This window comes from Bos mutus, chromosome 14 (assembly GCF_027580195.1).
Source record: "Bos mutus isolate GX-2022 chromosome 14, NWIPB_WYAK_1.1, whole genome shotgun sequence".
Classification (NCBI taxonomy): Eukaryota; Metazoa; Chordata; class Mammalia; order Artiodactyla; family Bovidae; genus Bos; species Bos mutus.
In genome coordinates, this window is record NC_091630.1 from 55899815 (window position 1) to 55919082 (window position 19268).

At 39.2% G+C, this 19268-nt stretch overlaps 1 protein-coding gene across 2 annotated transcripts in view; it reads right to left on the reverse strand.

Annotated features, from left to right (window-relative positions):
* RAB2A (RAB2A, member RAS oncogene family) overlaps window positions 1-19268 on the reverse strand; it is a 72037-nt gene that overhangs the window by 9760 nt on the left and 43009 nt on the right. For both annotated transcript variants that reach the window (XM_070382364.1, XM_070382362.1), the window contains 3 exons: window positions 18385-18467; window positions 17864-17956; window positions 11722-11833 (listed from right to left, as the gene is read on the reverse strand). In XM_070382364.1, the coding sequence (XP_070238465.1) occupies window positions 11722-11833; window positions 17864-17956; window positions 18385-18467 (288 nt within the window). The remainder of the gene's footprint in view (window positions 1-11721; window positions 11834-17863; window positions 17957-18384; window positions 18468-19268) is intronic.

Genomic DNA, 19268 nt, shown 5'->3' on the forward strand with positions numbered 1-19268 from the left:
CTTCATCTAGTTTCCTCTGTTCTATTAGAAGAGAGAACAGCTGCTGGATCTACTGACCTGTAATGATTCTCACTGTACAAACACCACAGACTGAGCTGCAAAAGGAGAAACGACTTGCCCAAGAACAGGCAGGCAACACTGGAACAGAAGCAGGATGAAGATCCTGCCCACATTTATCCTCTTTTTATTACGATTTCTTATCTTCACTACAACTCAAAGGAATTTTCATTTATTTTGCTTACATGGCCATTAAAACTAAACATAAAAAGCACACACTTCTCATATCCTTAAAAAAACCTTCTAGCTAGCTAGAAGTTGTTTTGGATGGCTAAGTTTGTTTCTGTGTTACTTATAACACAGAAATATATTTAATTCTGTGGTTAATTTAGTTCTTCCATTCAACAAGCATGCTGAACACCTGAATTATACCAGGCACTGAGCATGCAGTCGCATCCTCAGGTACATGCACGTTTTGATCTCAAGGATGTGGTAACACAGGACAGATGTAAACCCAAGATTGGAACACAGCACAGGAACTTCCACAACAGTTGTTCAGAAGGGTAATGTGGCATGACTGCTTCTACTGGTTAAAAAAAAACAAAAACAAAAAACTGTCCAGAGAGAAAGCCCTTTGAACGAAGGCCTGAAGGATAAGTAAGCTCCCACTCATTTTTTAGAAAAATCAGGGGAGGAAAGACCACGCTGGACAGAGGGGCAGATTTTAAGCTTAGTTAACGTGGAAGCTGGGGACAGTGAGCCATGGGAGATGAGGATAAAGAGGTACCCAGGGAACTCTTAAAAGTGAAGAAGTCTGGGGACAAAATCAGAGGGTAATTTAGAGGAGGAGTTAAGAGGAGGCAAGGCTGGTGACAGGAAGGCCAGTAAGGAGTTTAGGACAATAATCAAGGTAAGAGGCGAAGGCCTGACAAATTGTAACAGCGGCAACCAGAATAGAAAGCAAAGATCAAACTTAATATCTTCTCTTGAGAAATTAATAGGACTTGATAAAGAACAGGAATAAGATGATAAGATGTTTAAGGATGACTCCATTTTGGCTTAAGTGACTGAGATGGAAGGGTATATCGTGAATCAGGTTTTAAGGAGGGAATGCAAAGTGTATTTTAGACACATGGAACTCTACCGCTGATGGGAAAGCCTTGAGAGCTGGTGATCTATAGAGTTGTGTGAATGTGTAAGTGTGTGACATGCACATAGCAGCATGACTGTCTTCAGAAATGTCTAGCTCCCCTGGTTTAGAAGTAGAGAAATTGGATGTAACTTTGAAAAGTTAGTCTGGTTCTGATCATTCCTGAAGTTCCCTAGGATGATGGCCAAACAGGGGGGTGAGGGGTGGGGGGAGTGGGGGAAAGAGGAGAAACCTTCTAATCTTTGGAAGGGAGCAGTAAACATTTATTACACTAAACCCCCCTAGAACGATGCTGGAAACTTGCTAAGGTCAGGTCAGATTTACAGTGAAAAGCCCTATGGAGAGTACATCATTCGAAGTGCCAGGCTGGATGAAGCACAAGCTGGAATCAAGATTGCTGGGAGAACTATCAATAACCTCAGATTCGCAGATGACAACACCCTTATGGCAGAAGCGAAGAAGAATTAAAGAGCCTCTTGACGAAAGTGAAAGAGGAGAGTGAAAAAGTTGGCTTAAAGCTCAACATTCAGAAAACTAAGATCATGGCATCCAGCCCCATCACTTCATGGCAATCAGATGGGGAAACAGTGAGAGACTTTATTTGGGGGGGAGGGGTGTCCAAAATCACTGCAGATGGTGACTGCAGCCAGGAAATTAAAAGACACTTGCTCCTTGGAAGAAAAGCTATGACCAACCTAGACAGCATATTAAGAAGTAAGACACTATTTTGCCAACAACGGTCTGTCTAGTCAAAGCTATGGTTTTTCCAGTAGTCATGTCATTGATGTGAGAGTTGGATTATAAAGAAAGCTGAGCGCGAAAGAATTGATGCTTTTGAACTGTAGTGTTGGAGAAGACTCTTGAGAGTCCCGTGGACTGCAAGGAGATTAAACCAGTCAATCCGAAAGGAAATCAGTCCTGAATATTCACTGGAAGGACTGATGCTGAAGCTGAAACTTCAATACTTTGGCAACCTGATGCGAAGAACTGACTCACTGGAAAAGACCTTGATGCTGGGAAAGACTGAAGGCAGGAGGAGAAGGGGACAAGAGAGGATGAGATGGTCAGATGGCATCACTGACTCAATGGACATGAATCTGAGTAAGCTCTGGGAGTTGGTGATGGATAGGGAAGCCTGGTGTGCTGCAGTCCATGGGGTCGAAAACAGTCGGACATGACTGAGCGACTGAAGTGAACTGAACGACCCTGTAGAACTCACGACACTGAGTACAGGCCTAAGGGGACAGCAAACCCCTCAGTTTACACCCACATTCCAGCTCTACGAAACACCTGTTCTGCCACTTGCAACACAGCCCAAGGCAAGGAAGGTGTCATCTCATTTGGAATTCAGTCTGTAGATCTCCAAGTACCAGGAGCAGACACCAGTATTAACAAGAGGCCTTGAAACTGGTCTTCTTGGTTACTGAAGTCTTATCGTCACATGCTTCCCCCCAAGACACAGAAATCCACTGATCCTTCAGGTTAGATGTCCTGGCAGATTACTACAACCTGTCTCTGGGTTAGCATGCCGTGTTTTCAGTTATCATCTTGGCTCTTATCTTTAGTACTTTAGCAGCTAAGTCAGGAATTTCCAGCCCTGATTTTTCAATAGTTTAAGATATTTTTAATTACTAAATTTTTGCCTCAATTTTTTTCACATTTATGTATTTTTCCTGGTTTCCCACAAATTTCCAATCTTAACTTTAAGCAAAACTGATGAATATAGGGAAAAATCACCCATCAAATGTCTAAGAGACTGGGAAGAATATCTGACACAGTGACAACAGTTTGACAATATTTCATTGACAACACCATCACCTTTGGGTCCTAGAGGGAATGCAATAATGTCAAGTTTTGGTAATTACAACTCTGAGAAAAATAAATTTTAGTGTAGAGAGGAAATACAATGAGAAAAACAAGGTAGGAATTAACAGAAACAAATATATCTTTTTCTTCTAGAGCATTTGGACATCTTTAGAAAGTTGGCCTGCTGCTTCTGGGAAGGGGTACTTTCTCTCGCCTGCTGTAATCTTTGAGGCAGTTATTCCTGGGTCTATAAAAAACCCTTTCAAACCACAAAGACTCCAGGTAACTACCAGAGGGAGCTCCCAATCGAACGATAAGCCAGTCTATTCATCAGTGTTTTCAAGAATCTCACAGGTTTTAGAACACTTAGGGCAAAGAAGGTTTTGGACAGAATTCCATCTACAGATTAACAAGTGGGACCAAAGCAGAAGTTGACTAAAGACTGCAGTGAGAGGAGAAGGGCTAAAGAAATTAAGGAAATACTTAACCATCCACATTTACCTACTGTGTGGGGAAAAGTCTGTGCTAGATATCTGGAGATGCCAAGATAAAAAGATGGTCTAGGTTTTCAAGGAATTCTGTCCTTATGTTGACCCAGTGTGAAAAACAAGAGTCATGACAGAGTCATGAGAGTGTGAAGATAAAGCCATGACCAGAATGACACAGGAATGAATAAGCACAGAGAAACAAGCACATAAGAGGGACTGTGTGGATGGTGGGTGATGGTGGAAGGGGCGGGGGGTGTGTGTGTGTCCTGTGTCACAGCATTCCATGAGGGGCAAGGAGACTCGATGACATAATTGAAGGCTCAGGTTGGCAAGAGGGCATTTCAAGTGCTGAGAAAACTTTCTGTGGATGCACTCCCACTTTAACATGAAGAGCGAGGAGGGAAGGACTGGCAAATGAAGGGCCTGTCTTCCAAGCCAAGGAGTTTGATTCTGAAGTGGTGGGGAACCACTGGAGGGTTTTAATAAAGCTGGAGGGTGACATTCAATTTTCCTTTTTTAGAAAGGTGTTACAGGCAAGAGTGTGAAGGACTGAAAAATGAAGATGGGGAGTCCAGTTAGTAAGCGATCATAGAAGAGGACAGTGTGGAGAGATACTTAAATTAACAGGCAGAAATAGTAATACACATGTGGAGAGCAACACATAGTAACTGAGTGTGAAGAGGCAGGGAAGGGGGGTGCTCTGGGATACAGGAAAGCAGACTTCACAGACTAGAGGAGAGAAGGGGCAGCAGCGGTCAAAGTGGAGCTGGACACACAGTCTAAGAAGGGTATTCCTGGATTCAGGTGATAATTTCAACATGGAAATAACAGACAGTAAAGGAGTCTGGGAGGCACAGATAAAAAGAAGATTATGATATCATGAGCTAAGAAAAAAGAAAGTTTACAGAAGACTGAGTGGTCGGAAGTACCACATACCCTTCAGGGACTGTTAAAGGTAAGAAGAAAAAGGAGTTGTTAGGTGAGGCAACTAGGAGGTCCCAGCAAGACCCCGGGTGTGATGGCTGAAGTCAGATTGGGAATCTAGCTCTGAAAAAGAATGAGGCAACAGAGTGTGGTGCGCAGGCTGCTCACCGCAGTGGCTTCTCTGTGGCAGAGCACAGGGTCTAGGCCCATGGGCTTCAGCAGTTGCAGCTCTCGGGCTCCGGAACACAGGCTCAATAGTTGGGGTACACAGACTTAATTGCTCCATGGCACATGCAATCTTCCCAGACCAGGGATCAAATCTGTGTCCCCTGTATTGGCAGGTGGATTCTTATCCACTGTGTCTCCAGAGAAGACCCCTTTTTGTGTGACTATAGATGATACTGTATTTTAAATTTTGGTGTTCACTGTAGATATATGGAAATACAGTAGATTTTATTTATTTATTTATTTTTATTAGTAATACCACATCTGAATTTATTCCATAATTATTTACTTGCATACAGGCAAAATGCCAGATGTACAAGGTACTTCATTGTAACACTGTTACAAAAATGAAAAAACAGAAACAAGTCAACAGAGAACTGGTTAAATAAATTATCAAAGGGAAATCATACAAAACAAAAACTATATACTGGAAAATGAAACAAAACTACTCTACAGGGAGATCTTCTGTAAAGATCTCCATTGTTAAGTAAAAAACACAACATACAAAGGGAAGGGTCGATTGTTAAGTAAAAAACACAATGTACAAAGGAAAGGGTAAGAAGACCAATCTGCAGATCAACAGGTGTAACACCGTACTTTTGGAATCGGTGACCTTTTTGGATAGACAGGAAAAAGTGTCTCTATTTTTATTGCCTTTATTTATATATAGAAATTCTAGAAGACTACATTGCTAACTGATTAAGTCACTTCAGTCGTATCCGACTCTGTGCGACCCCATAGACGGAAGCCCACCAGGCTCCCCTGCCCTGGGATTCTCCAGGCAAGAACACTGGAGTGGGTTTACAGTAGATTTTAAAAATATGCCTTGTATACTATCAAATCAGATCAGATCAGATCAGTCGCTCAGTCGTGTCCGACTCTTTGCGACCCCATGAACTGCAGCACGCCAGGCCTCCCTGTCCATCACCATCTCCCAGAGTTCACCCAGACTCACGTCCATCTAGTCAGTGATGCCATCCAGCCATCTCATTCTCTGTCATCCCCTCCTCCTCCTGCCCCCAATTCCTCCCAGCATCAGAGTCTTTTCCAATGAGTCAACTCTTCGCATGAGGTGGCCAAAATACTGGAGTTTCAGCTTTAGCATCATTCCTTCAAAAGAAACCCCAGGGCTGATCTCCTTCAGAATGGACTGGTTGGATCTCCTTGCAGTCCAAAGGACTCTCAAGAGTCTTCTCCAACACCACAGTTCAAAAGCATCAATTCTTCAGTGCTCAGCCTTCTTCACAGTCCAACTCTTACATCCATACATGACCACAGGAAAAACCATAGCCTTGACTAGATGAACCTTTGTTGGCAAAGTAATGTCTCTGCTTTTGAATATGCTATCTAGGTGGGTCATAACTTTCCTTCCAAGGAGTAAGCGTCTTTTAATTTCATGGCTGCAGTCACCATCTGTAGTGATTTTGGAGCCCAGAAAAATAAAGTCTGACACTGTTTCCACCGTTTCCCCATCTATTTCCCATGAAGTGGTGGGACCGGATGCCATGATCTTCGTTTTCTGAATGTTGAGCTTTAAGCCAACTTTTTCACTCTCCACTTTCACTTTCATCAAGAGGCTTTTTAGTGCCTCTTCACTTTCTGCCATAAGGGTGGTGTCATCTGCATATCTGAGGTTATTGATATTTCTCCCGGCAATCTTGATTCCAGCTTGTGCTTCTTCCAGTCCAGTGTTTCTCATGATGTACTCTGCATATAAGTTAAATAAACAGGGTGACAATATATGGCCTTGACAAACTCCTTTTCCTATTTGGAACCAGTCTGTTGTTTCATGTCCAGTTCTAACTGTTGCTTCCTGACCTGCATACAAATTTCTCAAGAGGCAGGTCAGGTGGTCTGGTATTCCCATCTCTTTCAGAATTTTCCACAGTTTATTGTGATCCACACAGTCAAAGGCTTTGGCATAGTCAATAAAGCAGAAATAGATGTTTTTCTGGAACTCTCTTGCTTTTTCCATGATCCAGCAGATGTTGGCAATTTGATCTCTGGTTCCTCTGCCTTTTCTAAAACCAGCTTGAACATCAGGAAGTTCACGGTTCACATATTGCTGAAGCCTGGCTTGGAGAATTTTGAGCATTACTTTACTAGCGTGTGAGATGAGTGCAATTGTGCGGTAGTTTGAGCATTCTTTGGCATTGCCTTTCTTTGGGATTGGAATGAAAACTGACCTTTTCCAGTCCTGTGGCCACTGCTGAGTTTTCCAAATTTGCTGGCATATTGAGTGCAGCACTTTTACAGCATCATCTTTCAGGATTTGGAATAGCTCAACTGGAATTCCATCACCTCCACTAGCTTTGTTCGTAGTGATGCTTTCTAAGGCCCACTTGACTTCACGTTCCAGGATGTCTGGCTCTAGGTCAGTGATCACACCATCGTGATTATCTGGGTCATGAAGATCTTTTTTGTACAGTTCTTCTGTGTATTCTTGCCACCTCTTCTTAATATCTTCTGCTTCTGTTAGGTTCATACCATTTCTGTCCTTTATCGAGCTCATCTTTGCATGAAATGTTCCTTTGGTGTCTCTGATTTTCTTGAAGAGATCCCTAGTCTTTCCCATTCTGTTGTTTTCCTCTATTTCTTTGCATTGATCGCTGAAGAAGGCTTTCTTATCTCTTCTTGCTATTCTTTGGAACTCTGCATTCAGATGTTTATATCTTTCCTTTTCTCCTTTGCTTTTCGCTTCTCTCCTTTTTACAGCTATTTGTAAGGCCTCCCCAGACAGCCATTTTGCTTTTTTGCATTTCTTTTCTATGGGAATGGTCTTGATCCCTGTCTCCTGTACAGTGTCACGAACCTCATTCCATAGTTCATCAGGCACTCTATCTATCAGATCTAGGCCCTTAAATCTATTTCTCACTTCCACTGTATAATCATAAGGGATTTGATTTAGGTCATACCCGAGTGGTCTAGTGGTTTTCCCTACTTTCTTCAATTTAAGCCTGAATTTGGCAATAAGGAGTTCATGATCTGAGCCACAGTCAGCTCCCAGTCTTGTTTTTGTTGACTGTACAGAGCTTCTCCATCTTTGGCTGCAAAGAATATAATCAATCTGATTCGGTGTTGACCATCTGGTGATGTCCATGTGTAAAGTCTTCTCTTGTGTTGTTGGAAGAGGGTGTTTGTTATGACCAGTGCATTTTCTTGGCAAAACTCTATTAGTCTTTGCCCTGCTTCATTCCGTATTCCAAGGCCAAATTTGCCTGTTACTCCAGGTGTTTCTTGACTTCCTACTTTTGCATTCCAGTCCCCTATAATGAAAAGGACATCTTTTTTGGGTGTTAGTTCTAAAAGGTCTTGTAGGTCTTCATAGAACCAGTCAACTTCAGCTTCTTCAGCATTACTGGTTGGGCATAGACTTGGATTACTAGACCCAGCGTTTGAGGCCAGGGGCAGTGGCCGGGAGGAGCTACCCAACGTCCCCAAGCCCGAGGCCAAGGGCGGCAGCGCGAAGGAGCAACCCCACGTCCAAGGAGCCATGGCTGCACGGGCGCAGGAGGGCCTAGAGGAGCTATCCCACATTGAAGGTCAGGAAGTGGGGTGGTGAGGAGATACCCCTCGTCCAAGGTAAGGAGCAATGGCTGCACTTGCTGGAGCAGCCGTGAAGAGATACCCCACGCCCAAGGTAAGAAAAACCCAAGTAAGACGGTAGGTGTTGCAAGAGGGCATCAGAGGGCAGACACACTGAAACCATAATCACAGAAAACTAGTCAATCTAATCACACTAGGACCACAGCCTTGTCTAACTCAATGAAACTAAACCATGCCCGTGGGGCAACCCAAGACAGGTGGGTAATGGTGGAGAGATTTGACAGAATGTGGTCCACTGGAGAAGGGAATGGCAAACCACTTCAGTATTCTTGCCTTAAGAACCCCATGAACAGTATGAAAAGGCAAAGTGATAGGATACTGAAAGAGAAACTCCCCAGGTCAGTAGGTGCCCAATATGCTACTGGAGATCAGTGGAGAAATAACTCCAGAAAGAATGAAGGGATGGAGCCAAAGCAAAAACAATACCCAGCTGTGGATGTGACTGGTGATAGAAGCAAGGTCCAATGCTGTAAAGAGCAATATTGCATAGGAACCTGGAATGTCAGGTCCATGAATCAAGGCAAATTGGAAGTGCCATCTCTAAACAAGAGATGGCAAGAGTGAATGTCGACATTCTAGGAATCAGAGAACTGAAATGGACTGGAATGGGTAAATTTAACTCAGATGACCATTATATCTACTACTGCGGGCAGGAATCCCTTAGAAGAAATGGAGTGGCCATCATGGTCAACAAAAGAGTTTGAGATGCAGTACTTGTATACTATGAACTTGCTGAACTAACTTACTAGCTCTAATTTATTTTGTAAATCCCTTGGCCAGAGGACTGGAAAAGGTTAGTTTTCATCCCAATCCCAAAGAAGGGCAATGTCAAAGAATGTTCAAACTACCACCCAAGTGTATTCATTTCACATGCTAGCAAGGTAATGCTAAAAATCCTTCAAGCTAGACTTCAACAGTACATGAACAGAGAACTTCCAGATGTACAAGCTGGATTTAGAAAAAGCAGAGGAACCAGAGCTACCAGAGATCAAATTGCCAACATCTGTTGGATCACAGAAAGCAAGGGAATTACAGACAAACACGTACTTCTGCTTCACTGACTATGCTAAAGCCTCTGACTGTGGAAAACTCCTAAAGAGACAGGAATACCAGACCATCTTACCTGCTTCCTGAGAAACCTGTATGCAGGTCAAGAAACAACAGTTAGAACCAGACATGTAACAATGGACAGGTGAAGGCAGGAGAAGGGGATGAGCAGGAGATAGTTGGATGGCATCAATGAAAAAAGGGACATGAGTCTGAGCAAATTCAGGGAGATAGTGAAGGACAAGGGAACCTGGCATGCTGCAGTCCAGGGGGTCACAAAGAATCGGACACGACTGAGAGACTGAACAAGAACAAATTCCTGGGATTTCTACAGAGATAATCATATCGTCCACAAATATAAACAACTTATTCCTTCCTTTGTGAGCTGTATGCCTTTATGCCATGTACTTACATCTTCTGGAAGGAACAAAACAGAAAAACAACACAACTTTCTGGATTGCCACTTACTCTCGAACCCAATCTGAGGTATATGAGGCAAAAATAAACCAAGGGAACCCCTGCTGCATCATTCCTCAGATCCCAGGGTCTCTAGCTGGTTGGCCTTCTTCTTGCCACCCTTCTGTCTTCTTATAATTGTTTTACATATAATGCTCAGAGTTTTAGTCGTACTCATTAGGAAAAGCAGGTGGGAAGTCAGTCTACTCCATGTTCCCAGATGCAGGAGTCCTTTGGTTATTATTTCCATGTTCAATTAGTTTCTAAGTTGTGTACAGATTCAAGTTTGATTTCCTTTGGATCATAGAATGGACTTCCATCTTCTTATTTTGTCATGAAACATTTTTAGCTTTTAGGTAAGATCTCACATGTTATATTATGCAATGCTTATCTATGAATCCTTTAAAAATGGAATTTAAAAAGATTATCTCTTAATATCCTTTGCTTCTGAGAGGCAAATTAATTTACGTGATTAAGAAAAGTGCTGTTCTCTCAAGAGTATGGACAATTCCTGCCCTGATCAAATTTAAACAATTATTTTCATTATTAACCACAGATACAGAATTTTTGTAATAATGCTGCCAAAACATTAATGAAATATACTTCATTTAAATGTTCAGTCAAATGAACAGTAATTTTTTACTTATAAATAAATACCTACTGTGACTTGTTAAAAATAAGAAAATGAACACAAAGGCTTCAGAGTTAAAACGAGAAATTCATAATTACTTTCCGGTAGTGGCTGTCTTGTCATTTGACTTCATAGGACAGCTCTTTCATAAAATACAGATAGTTCTGGTTTTAAGGTTCTCAAAATCAACAGAAAATACACTGTTAATAATCAATAAGGACATGTTTCATATGTCTTGAAACCACCACAACACACTAACCCCTCCAGTTTCAAATCCAACACCTCTAGGAAAGGAATGCATCACTGAAACAGGCAACTTTCTATTTTAAGTTAAACAAGAGGACAGAATGGATTTCTCTCTGGGTTTGCTGTGTAAAGTAAAACATTTTCATATGTCTTCAAGTTGCAATTAATTGGTAACACAGGTAAAGCATTAGCTGGAGCCTGTAAGAAACATATTAAGGACAATCACAGAGCACCTCACTAAGTGGAGATGAACAGGATATCTTACCCAAGAATTCTTCAGTGAAAATACCAATGCTGCTGAACTACTATGGTCAACTTCCGAGTTCAACAGGTAATTAGACGAGTATTATTCCTAATCAATATGTACTCACTGTTTACTATGTGGAAGGCACAGTGCTAGCTGTGGCCTAGGACCCCTATCCTTAAAGCAAGTGCTTCTCCAATCATTTGCAGAATCCCTTTCTGCAGCTGCTTTTAAAATTCTTATGCAGAAGGCGGAAACTGCAGCATTACTCTGTACAAACTACATATTTTCTTAAGTCTCATTTCTCCTTTTTATGAACTAGAGTGTAGTCATACATTTACCTTAGAGAGGATTAACTGCCTACTCCTGCATGTGTAGTAAATAAATGCCATATCCCACATACACAAAGCACAGAAAAATATGGTGTGTTCAGAAAACTTCCACAGTTCAGGCTGACAACAGAAATAATTGAGATACCACAAATCTTAGTTATTAAATATGGCAGAATTCCCATGTTGTATATAATGTTACATAGCAATAATGCTTCCTCTATTTAAGCGGAAGTGGATGCAAACAGCTACAAATGTTTAGTGTCTTGAAACACTTCCAAATTTCATTACTGTTCTTTTTTTCCCCTCTTCAGCCACATTAAAGAAGATTTTAGGGAAAGTATATACAAAGTATATATCTGTTAAATCATTCTGACTTCAAGAGAAGGGTCAGAATATAATTTAAGAATCTGATATAACATGAATGTTACAAGGTATTTCAAAGGAAAGAAATTTTCTACTTTCAACAACTATCTGTGTGTAAAAAGCTTATGGGGTATAACCAACAAATGATTAACAAATGATTGCTATTATGTAGAATGATAAACATTTTTAAAAGGCCTTTTATTTACCTCTTCTACATTAGAAGCAGTCTTAGCAGAAGTTTCCATGAAGATAAGTCCGTGTTCTCGTGCAAAAGCTTCACCTTCTTCTTTTTTTACTTCTCTTCTAGATTCTAAATCACTGAACATGGGAAAGAAAGGGCTCAGTTATCAACCATCACAGTACAATTAGACTCAAAGTTATGCTGACCATTTTTCCAATTAATTTTTCCACACATTAATAATCAACTGCATTATCCTTCATATTATGAAAGTCAAAGTGCACACTGCTGAGCTTCAAAGAACTAACAATCCAAGCAGAAAGATTCTAAGTTAGAGTCCTAGAATGCTAAAACCAGAGAAACTCAAAGGGAACATCAAGCCTCAAATCCCACCTTTGAGTACAGCAGGTTCCGAAAGAAGGGAACTGTCTTACTCAACATAATGAGAGAGCAAAATTACACTAGACTCCTCATCCTTCAGCCAGACTCAGAGTCTGAATATGATTAAAAATTAGTCACACAATCCTCAGAAACTACAGAAAGTTGACTGATAAAATTCAAAGTACTACTGAAACATTAATTATTTATCCTAGTTGGTTTAATTCCCAATAAAACTGTTAATGAAAGAAGAGAGAGAAAAATAGAAGTCTAATTTAGAAATTTTGGACAAAAGTACGGTATTCATTTTTATCATACTGGAATTGTATTATTAGTTAAGGCAGGGGTAAAAAGTAGCTGTCTCTTCTTCAAGTATGTTTTATTGTTAAAAAAAAAAATTAAACTCAGTCTGAATAACTGGATGAAGATAATCTATCTAACTGAAATCTGGGGCCCTCCTGTGTGCGAAGCCATTTCCAGGATATGGGGACAGACCACTCATCAAATCAGACATAAAACACTTCCCCCCGACCCACCCCGGCCACCTCATGGAGCTTATATTCTAGCAGGAATAAAAAATAACGGTTGGGGTACACCCTCAACAGTGATACGGCCATGTGCTACTGAAATTCAGCTCCCTTATCTGACAATCATCCTTAAGACTCTTGTTATCTGAAATTAGCCTTAAATTACACAAAATCTTCAAGCAAATACTTTCCCTTAACTGCCCTTCATCCCATTTTATGTGTATCAGTTCAGTTCAGTTGCTCAGTCGTGTCCTACTCGTGCGATCTCATGAACCGCAGCACGCCAGGCCTCCCTGTCCATCACCAACTCCCAGAGTCCCCCCAAACCCATGTCCATTAAGTCGGTGATGCCATCCAGCCATCTCATCCTCTGTCGTCCCCTTCTCCTCCTGCCCTCAATCTTTCCCAGCATCAGGGTCTTTTCCAATGAGTCAGCTCTTCGCTTCAGGTGGCCAAGGTATTGGAGTTTCAGCTTCAACATCAGTCCTTCCAATGAACATCCAAGACTGATCTCCTTTAGGATGGACTGGTGGGATCAAAAGGGACTCTCAAGAGTCTTTTCCAACACCACAGTTCAAAAGCATCAATTCTTCGGTGATCAGCTTTCTTTATAGTCCAACTCTCACATCCATACATGACCACTGGAAAAACCATAGCCTTGACTAGATGGACCTTTGTTGGCAAAGTAATGTCTCTGCTTTTTAATATGTTGTCGAGGTTGGTCATAACTTTCCTTCCAAGGAGTAAGCGTCTTTTAATTTCATGGCTGCAATCACCATCTGCAGTGATTTTGGAGCCCAGAAAAATAAAGTCAGCCACTGTTTCCCCATCTATTTGCCATGAAGTGATGGGACCGGATGCCATGATCTTACGTTTCTGAATGTTTGTATATGCCACGTTTCATTTAAATAATCCCTTATTTGGGGATATTTCAAGTTACTCACAAGTTTTCCCTACCAGTATCTCTGATGATGTCTACATTTACAAATATTATATTAGCAGAGGGTTAAGGATGTGTACATATAAGAGGTTGTTGGAACGAAAGAAAGTGGCACTTCAGTGTTCAGTTCTGTTTTAGCACTCATTTCTTCAGTTTTCCAGGCATAAAATCATCTTGTTGTCTTCGACTTTTCATCCCATTAAACCCACTCAAATCACTTTTACTACTTAAGTATCTTTGTTTCCTAAACCATTTTCTTAATTTATGCTTTCTTGTTTAGGGTATTCTAATCCTTTAACTATTAAAAACTTTCATCTTTATACTCTGCTTTCTAATTTCTTGTATAATCAATGTCAAATGTCATCTGTCATTCTGACTAGGTCACTATCTCTCTCAAATGGTTCCACTGGCTCCCTACAGCTTAATTCACCTAACTCAAAAATGGCTTACTCTCTGTCTCCAGGTTTACCCCAATTCCCCTTATCTGATAATAATCCCATTTATCTCTGTTCATTGCCCATTCACTCTTTAAATGTCATACTTTTTTTTTTCTTAGTTTCTTCCCTAAAATGTCTTTCCATAGCTAGTGTATCCTAAAGAACTACCCTTCTACAATCATTAGAAACATGTTTGGTATACACTATATTTTGCTCTTGCTTTTCACAACTCAACTACAGGCAGCAACCAAATTTAAGCCACCTAAGTGGCTTCCCCGGTGGCTCAGTGGTAAAAAGCTGGCCTGCCAATGCAGGGTTCGCTCCCTGGGTTGGGAAGATCCCCTGGAGAAGGAAATAGCAACCCACTCCAGTGTTCTTGCCTGGCAAATCCCATGGACAGAGGAGCCTGGTGGGCTATAGTCCATGGGGTCCCAAGAGAGTTGGACATGACTTACTAACTAAACAACAAGCTGCCCCAGTCTCGTTTTAGACACAAGAAAAACACTGGTAAGATAAAAGTGTGAAAATTTTCTTTGTTCCTCAAATATTCTCCTCTTATTATTTCACACATCACCACTGAATGGTAGTATGAATACTTCCATATTACTGAATACAAAGACCAAAGCTTCCCTCCAATAGCCTTAATCTTAAAAGAATTTTGATATTTGAGGGGAATGACAGAATCAATCCCCCATGGATACGGAGGGACAACTGTATGTTCTCTTAACAGCAAACCTCAATTAAAATAACACTAAAAAAATTTAATCTACTCAGTATAATATTTACTTGTTATGTTACTTTTTTAAAAACAGCTTTATAGCAATATAACTAACATTAAAAAAACACACATTTAATAGAAAACTTGATGAGTTTGATATGTGTATACCCTGTGAAGCCACCATTCCCCACTGTAATTCACCTTTTCCTTCCCCTGTGCCCTAAGCAACTAATGATCTGCTTTCTGCTACTAAAGAATAGTCTGCATCTGCTAGGGTTTTATATAAATGGAACAACATAACATGTCTCCTTTTTCATCTTTTTTCTCGGGTAAATACTTAAGAGTGAAATGGCTAAGTGGTATAACAAATGTGTGTTTATTTTCTAAAGAAACTCCTAAATTGTTTTGCAAAATCATTGTATGATTTTATTTTCCCACCAGCAGTAAGAGAGTTTCAATTTCCTCTAAATCCTTGACAATACTTGTTAAGTTGATCATTCTCTATGTAAGTAATGTTTGACAAAATCAGAATCCCTAAAATTTCTATGCTTTCTTCTAGAGTTTTTTTTTTTTTTAATACCTTTAGCTCTTACATTGAGGTCTATAATCCATTTCCAGTTAATTTTTGTATATGGTGTGAGGTAAGGATCAAGGTTAATTTTTTGCACATGGCTATACAATTGTTCCAGCACCATTTGAAGAAAAGATTACCTCTTCCCCTACTGAACCATGGCATCTTTATCAAAAAACAAACTATATACATATAGATTGACTTCTGATTTCTCACTGTTTCACTGATCTATGTCTATCTATGCCAATATCAGACTTATTACAGTAGTTTTACAATAAATCTTGAAGTCACTTTACTGAAACCAGCAAATCCTCCAATATTAGCTATTCTATGACCTTCACATTTTCAAAAAAATTTTTAAATCAGCTTGTCAATTTCTACCTGCTTAAAAAAGACTGAAGCATTTTGATTGGGATTACAATGAATCTGCAGATCAATTTGGGAAAAGCTGACATCTTAAAAATATTTATTTTCCAATCCATGAACATGGTATATCTCTCCATTTATTTAGATTTATTTTTTGGACTAAAAGATTCTACAGATAAGAAAGCAGTCATCTAATAGAGGAAGTTTACAAAGACTATGGTAACTACAGTTAGAACTGGGAAATCAAACAGCTGTGAAAAAAATATATTTTTTAAATTGTTTAGGGATTACTTATTTTTTGAGACACAGCTGACTTATAACACTGTAAGTTTAAGGGACACAATGTGTTGATTTGAAGCATTTATATAACACAATATGACTACCACTGTAGCATCAGCTAACACTTCCATCACATCATGTATCATTTTATTTTATGCTAAGAATGTTTAAGATCTCCTTTCACAGCACCTGGTACACAGTGCAGTACTGTTAACTATAATCACAGTGCTGTACATGAGGAACCCAGAACTTACTCATCTTCTAACTACAAGTCTGCACTCCTTTGACCAACATCTCCCCAGTCCATTTGTTTACACTACTCTCTCACTATCCCTTTAATATCTAAAGGATCTGTGGTGATGATACTCTTTTATTCCCAATATTAATAATGTATGTCTTCTTTTCTCAGTCTTCTCAAGAGCTAGCTTTTAGTTTTACTGGTTTTCTTTTTATTAACCTCCTTATTTATTTTTGTTTACCTTAGGCTTAAATTGCTCTTATCTTTCTAGTTTTAATCTTAAGGTAAAGTTCAGGTTTCTGATTTGAAACTCTTCCCTAATACAAGTGTTTTGTGTTATAATCTCCCTCTAAGCACTGCTTTAACTGCACCCCTCAAGTTTTCAAGGATTGTAGATATAGTAAAGAGAAACTAACTTATGAAAAACAGATACTAATGCAAGTAATTCTTGTCCATGGACATGCAAGCTGAGCCCTGGTGGAATACAGCTATCAGTCTGTGAATTTTGTTCAGTTTTGTATCCATCTGTAAATTCATTTCAGCATTCCTTATTTGATTATCAACGTGTGGTATTTTGAGTTCTCTTTCGAAACAACTGTATTATCTTACTGGTTCCCTCATTAATGGATGAAATAAATAAAAGCTTTGTTGTGTTCATTACCATATAACAGTCATGCTTTTACTTTTCTTAAAATATTATCTTTTAATACTATTTTATAAACCTGAAGAATGAATGAATTCTGTATCTGCCAATTTAAAAATACTAGTTTTAATTGTTACCACTGTAATTTTCTACTAAATTAGTGAAAACTTTCCTATACTCTTAAACTTTATAGAAACTATGGTCAAGAAACTTTTCTGATGTATTATACTATCATTTAAAACATAAACCCAAGGACATTCACTGCAATTACAATATCTAGAAATATAAAGTAAAATAAGATTGTAAAAACAATATTAAGATGACACTAATATGTAAGTCCTAGAGGTAAGCTTAAAAGTACTAAATATGGTATCTATTAAACAATATTATTAATAAAAGTGCTTCGGCCTTCAAGTAGAAATACACCTGATTAATCCATGTATTGCATTAATTCATATAATACATATTAAATAATTGAAAAAGGGAAAAATGTTTTTCTGGGTTCTGCATAGAGTCTTATTTCCACTGCCAAGTATTTTGGATAATAATGAACCTAGCCACCAAACAAATCAGTGGGTTTTATTTTAAATTACTTATCAGATCTGGTGGCTCAGACGGTAAAGCATCTGCCTACAATTCAGGAGACCCAGGTTCAATCCCTGGGTCTGGAAGATCTCCTGGAGAAGGAAATGGCAACCCACTCCAGTATTCTTGACTGAAAATCCATGGACAGAGAAGCGTAAAAGGCTACAGTCCATGGTGTTGCAAAGAGTCGGGCACAACTGAGTGGATTCACTTTCACTTTCAATCAGATAAAATGCCATAAAAATATTCTTTAAAATACAGCTTCCAACAAAAACTATTTCAAATAATAATAAATTCCAATAAAGCTTATGATCTGTATTTTAAAAACCAAAAGAAACCTCTTAATATTCTAAAAATTTCATAATTTAAGAAATCAATAACTTACATTTTGGACAATGTACAAGACAGGCACTTTAACAGTTACCACATAAACAGCTATCCAGTCTTCACAATTATGCAATAAAGATTTAAAGATATAGTCTTTTTACCTTTTATTTCCAATAAGCATAATGACCATGTTGGAATTGGAATGCTGGCGGGCATCTTCTAACCAGGTTGTCAAGTGGTTGAATGTGTCTCTCCTAAACATAAGTGATAATCCGATGACTATTTTCAAAGTATTTTCCCTAGTGCTGTACAATGAACAGTATACATTCCATTAAAGATTATTTTTAGCCATATGCAATGAAACAAGAAACAGATTTTAAGTACAATATCTGGAGTCACAGCTCAATGACTATAGTTCAGTTTAAGAATTAAATGTAACCTCACTTAAGGAAATTCCAATGTATAAATATCATTACCAACCAAACTGATCAACTTGGGATGCTTATTTATATAAGAGAGAAACTCAGTTACAGATTTCTGTAGGAAATTTAAATTTAATTCAAGATACACAGGTTTTAAAGGCAAGCAGTCAGGACATAAAGGCAAAGTTATACTTTTACTACTGATACTTAGAAAAATTCTCTGCATTGACCACTGAGCCAAACAATCTGCAAGTTCTCACCTTGTAATATCATACACTAGCAAAGCCCCTGCTGCTCCTCTGTAATATGACCGTGTGATGGAACGGAAGGACTCTTGCCCTGCCTGTGAGGAGAGAAGAAAAGGTTGAGAGTTCCCTTTAATAAGCAGTCCTCTCTACGTTTTCTTATTATTCATATGTGGAATATATGGACAGGGAGAGAATGAGTACATTAAGGAAAAGAAGAAATCCTAACTTCACCAGTCTTAGGAAAAAGTCACATTAATACCACTACTGCTCAAGTCAACCAGACGCACATGCAATCCACACCCCCCACCCCCCAAAACAAGACCTCGAAACCTTTTTTGGCAATCCCTGACAACCCAATTTACTGAATGGCTTCACAATACATGAATCATTATTAGAACACAGAATGGACTCCTAGCAACTAAGCTCTGAAGACAAATTTGAAAGGAAGCAAATAACCCAGAGCCTCACATTTGAATTCAATAACCCACTCCCTGGGGCAGCTGTTGACACTAGAATAAATAAAGTCCATTGTAAATAAATGATGAATGACATCTTTACGCCCACCATCTGCTGGTGTAAAGGTTGTTGGAAGGCCAAGGATGCAGATTTTATCAGTTATATCATAAACTGCAGTGAGCTTTCAACAATGATCAGATGGAATTCTTTGAGCAATCATTTTATTATGAAAAACAGAAAATGGCTCGGAATTTATGAAATTCTTTTCTCTACACTTAATCAATTTTCTCTGTATTTGATATATAATGCTTGTCAAAAGGCAAGAGGACATGAAAGTCATCTTAACACCCACTTGTGAAAACAGACCTCAGAGATACAGTTAATCTCTCTCCGCTACTAGTGGCACTAGTGTTCTGCTCTTTAAGAGGCTGGTGTGGGAT